This window comes from Salvia splendens, chromosome 8 (assembly GCF_004379255.2).
Source record: "Salvia splendens isolate huo1 chromosome 8, SspV2, whole genome shotgun sequence".
In the NCBI taxonomy this organism is placed as follows: domain Eukaryota; kingdom Viridiplantae; phylum Streptophyta; class Magnoliopsida; order Lamiales; family Lamiaceae; genus Salvia; species Salvia splendens.
This window is the reverse complement of record NC_056039.1, coordinates 28,535,357-28,539,686: the sequence shown is the minus strand read 5'-3', so window position 1 is coordinate 28,539,686 and position 4,330 is coordinate 28,535,357. Positions and strand designations below refer to the sequence as shown.

At 30.9% G+C, this 4,330-nt stretch overlaps 1 protein-coding gene across 1 annotated transcript; it reads right to left on the bottom strand.

Annotated features, from left to right (window-relative positions):
- Window positions 1-1,297: 1,297 nt before the first annotated feature.
- Window positions 1,298-2,595, bottom strand: LOC121746027. Its single transcript, XM_042139964.1, has 5 exons — window positions 2,291-2,595; window positions 2,067-2,178; window positions 1,920-2,012; window positions 1,621-1,830; window positions 1,298-1,529 (listed from the first exon to the last, which is right to left on the bottom strand). Exons 1-5 carry the CDS (start codon window positions 2,593-2,595, stop codon window positions 1,299-1,301), a joined length of 951 nt encoding a protein of 316 aa, XP_041995898.1. The 3' UTR covers window position 1,298.
- Between the last annotated feature and the right edge of the window lie 1,735 nt (window positions 2,596-4,330).

Below are 4,330 nucleotides of genomic sequence, written 5' to 3'. Positions count from 1 at the left end.
TATTTCAAAATTGATCGTGATTAACTTAAAGTTCGAAAATGATGATTACTAAAGTTAATTAAATTTTTTGTTTTAACATTATTGATTAAACATATACTAATATGAAAAGATATTAAATTTACAAAATAGTCAAACATCTTATAATAATTTAATTGAAAATATACAGTGCAAAATGAAATAAATTAATTAAAGAATGTATAAGTTTGTTTTGCATCAAATAATAAATAAGTTAGAAGATATATTTTCAAAATTAATCTGGTCACATTCTAATATTATGTTTAGGTATCATACGCTATATGTGTTATATGAATTGACATAGATTTTGAATTTTAATAATTAAATTAAAACATTCATCTCGTCACATCCTCAATATTTTGTGTTGCTTACTTTTAAAATAAATAGTAGTATGAAATTAATTAAGAGGAGTATATATCATTGAAAGTTTAGATGATAGGTACTTAAATAATTTTCATAATTGTAGTACAATTACCTTAATTAATTATAAACTGATTATAATATTTGTTTTCTATTTGTAACCTTAAAAATAACATACTTTCTCCGTCCTAAATAAGTAGGTAAACTTTTAAATGTCACGAATGCAATTGGTAAAGTAAGAGAGATGAGAAAAAGATAGTGGAAGTTGTATTTTAGCGGATTGTGAGGTCCACACAATTAGTAGTGCTTAATTAATTAAAAAATTTCATATTTAGACTTAGTCTAATTTTAGGGGACAAACCAAAATAGTAAAACTAGTATGTATTTTAGGACGGATCACTGAGAATAATTTTTATAAATTACAATGAGAATCTTATCAATTCCCTCATTGTTTTTTTTCCTAAACAAAAATTCTTTATCTATATTACAATACCTATCCGATCAAACCCCTATATAGTTTCTGGAGCAGTTTTTAATAAATACTAGGAGTAGTATACTTATGCTCAACTTGTAATTTCTTGATATTTAAGTTTTAAAATGTTATAATATAAAAAATACTCACTTCTCTTAACTCGTTACATAGTTAATATTTTCTTTTTTTCTTTATAAAATATTAGTTCTTAGCTCGATTTACTATATTATGAATAAATTAAAATTTGATGTATGATATGTTAATACTAATTGAATTTTATGGTTTTAATTTTGAGAATTTCTTATTTTTGATTTTAATTTCTTTAAATTCATATTTTTTTGGAATATTGCGGTCAAAACTCAATAAAAGAAAAATATACTCGTCTATTTAGTATTTTAAAGCTATATACTCCTACTAATACTATAAATATACTGTATTACTCCTATTAAACCTACAGAATTTTGCCAGTGTAAGAAATGAGATATGACCAAGGTCTCTTAGCATCCTTCCAAGTGAAGCATCGATCAATCCGTTCTTCACATCGAGCCTTTGAATTATTACCTCCAAAAATCGGACAAAACTGCATCTTTTCATCGAGCGGAATCGCTTCGTCTCTGTAGGATGGATTCTCTTTTCTTGGATGATCAAAGAAGGGAACATTTTTCCACCACAGCTTCGCAGCCTGCAATAAAATCATCAAACATATCAAACAAATTAAAAAAAGAAAGAAAAAAAGACCTTATAATTAATATCGTTATATAAAAATAACTTACATTCCAATAGGCCATGATCGAGACTCGATGAGGCATCAACCAGAAGAATGCCTCAAGATCATCCGATGAAATGGGCATCGGAGTCGCGACTTTCGTGGCCGTGAAGGAGGCTCGGAAATAGGTTCCGAGCTGCGGGTGCTCGACTGCGATGAATGCGAACAAATTCTCACCGGGTTCGCTCACTTTCAGCCTCCAGCTCCCAAGCATGTCCTTCAATTATTGGTGGAAGAAATAATTTTGAATCAATATCTTAATGTATGTTGGAATAGTGCAAGAATCAAGAATTTGAAAGGACTCACCATGAATGGGCTAATGTACTCGGATTTTGGGACTAAATCGGAGCTTGGATTGAACACAAATGTCACACTTTCACCCCATGGTGTATTGCTGGCCTGAAACAATAGTTAATTTTGTCCCGTGTTATAGAGAGAGAGAGAGGGTGTTACCTCAACGAGGCATTTCTTGAGAATTTTGGTGGAGCCTTCAATTTCATAGCAATAGTAGTAATTAACTGGACTTCTTTCATATCCGAGACTTGTTGGTATCCTCAGAAGATGTCTGTCCAATCAAAAATATAAATATGTTAGAGAAATAATTTATATCAACAATTTTAAATGTGTAACTAATTAGATGCATGAAATTAGATGAAGTATATAGAAAGAAGTATTACACGGGTCCGTTTGTCTTGGCGGTGCGGCGGGCGTCGTCGGCGGAGAGGTAGTTGGGACGGGAGTAGGGCGGGCGGTCGAGGTCGATTAGAGCATAACGAGCCGGGAAACGGAAGGCGTTGCAGGCCGGGTGGCGTCGCTCATGGTAGACTGTGCCTTCGTATAGTGCGATGACATTTCCGATCTCCTCCGAGGTTCGGGCAGAGGAGAAGCGGCGGAGGAGGAGGCGGAGGCCGAGGAGGAGTGATAGTACGGTGGAAGTGATAGCGGTGTAAATTATGTAGCAAAGCACAAATAGAGGAGTCATTTTTACTTAGTAATTAAGGCTTGATTTAGGTTGGGCTGTGCGTCGAAATCTCGTGGTCTCTAATTTATAGAAGCATGATAGATTAATACTTTGGGATTTTTTATTTATGTTGGACTGTATAACTAGGTCTGGGGAATAATACCGAAATATTGAAATACCGGTCTTATCGTACCGAAAATACTAAATTTTCGGTATAACGTGATTTTTAGTACGGTATGATACCTTGCCGAAATATTTCGGTAAGGTAACGGTATAGATTTTCATATACTGCGGTATACCGAGGTATACCGAAATATGGTATATACCGTAAATTAAGGTATATACTGTAAAATATAAATATAAATATATATAAAATATGTTTTATATATCTTTAAATTATAAAATCTATTGTGGAATATAAATATAATTATGAAATATAAATAATATTCTAAAACTCAAATATTCTATTTTCATTGATATTGAAAGTAAGGTATATCGCAAAAGTATGGTATACCGAATTTTGGTACGGTATATCGAAAATGTGGTATAGTATCGGTATAGAAATTCGTCATACCGAAACTAAGGTATACCGAAGTTCGGTATACCGAAAATTTTGGTAAGGTAATAGTATGATTTTTTTGCATACCGAATTTACGGTAAGAAATATGGTATGATGGTTTCGATAAGACCATGTTTATCAGCCACCATCCAATCCAACCCAACCATCCACTTTTTCAATATTTAATTAATTTCTATCTCCTCCACATCATCTTCCACATCAACTATATTCATCCAACCCAACCATACATTTATTGAAGGTTTATCAATGACCAACCAACCACAGCATTATATGTTTATTTTTACATTATTTGTTTATAATAATATTTTTATATGAAATATATATTATTGTATAATAAAATTTATTAAAATAGCACAATAAATAACATTTAAATGAGAAGAAAAGATTAAATATTTTTGTGCAAAACTATAGCAAATGTGGTCTCTATATGTAGAGGATGGAAAATTATAAATTTTGGTATAGTTTTTATATTTTTTAATATTATATTTGAAAGATATATAAATTTAAAAATAAAATATTTATCAACCAATAAGATTGTGCCATTTGGCACAATATCATTGGTTGATGTATAAAAGAGAAGAGAGACCATGTCCATGAGGGCTGTGGTTGAGGTATAGAGAGGGAGACCTTTATTTGGTTTTCTTTTTTTCTTTTAAATGGGATATGACATGGCGGTCGACCTATATGACCGTAAACATAGTCTAAGGTACGCTGTAACTACTCACCTCATGTATAATAACACAAATAACATTATTTCTAGGTAGGTTCTTGGTCCACCTTTACGATTTGTCCAAACAATATGGTCTTCTAATATTTTTAAATTTAATATAAACATAAAATAATACTAACGTGTGTGAACACTTGATAATATATTCGAATTTGAAATAGTGGTTCATGTGAAATATATGTGGTAATGTTTTTTACAACCTTAATTAGCTATAACTTTATTCAAAAAATTATTCAGGCTAGAAATGAAAAGATTAAGCCAATAATAATAATAATAATAATTAATATAACAGTAATAACATTTTAGCTACGGTTATCAACATATTCCATCCGGCGGTAGAAATATTTAATGTTGAATAAATGTTTCCATATTTTGTTAACTTCAATATTTGTTTTGGAAGACGTGCATAGTATTGAATGAAACATACTGGCCCATTCTATAATAATGGA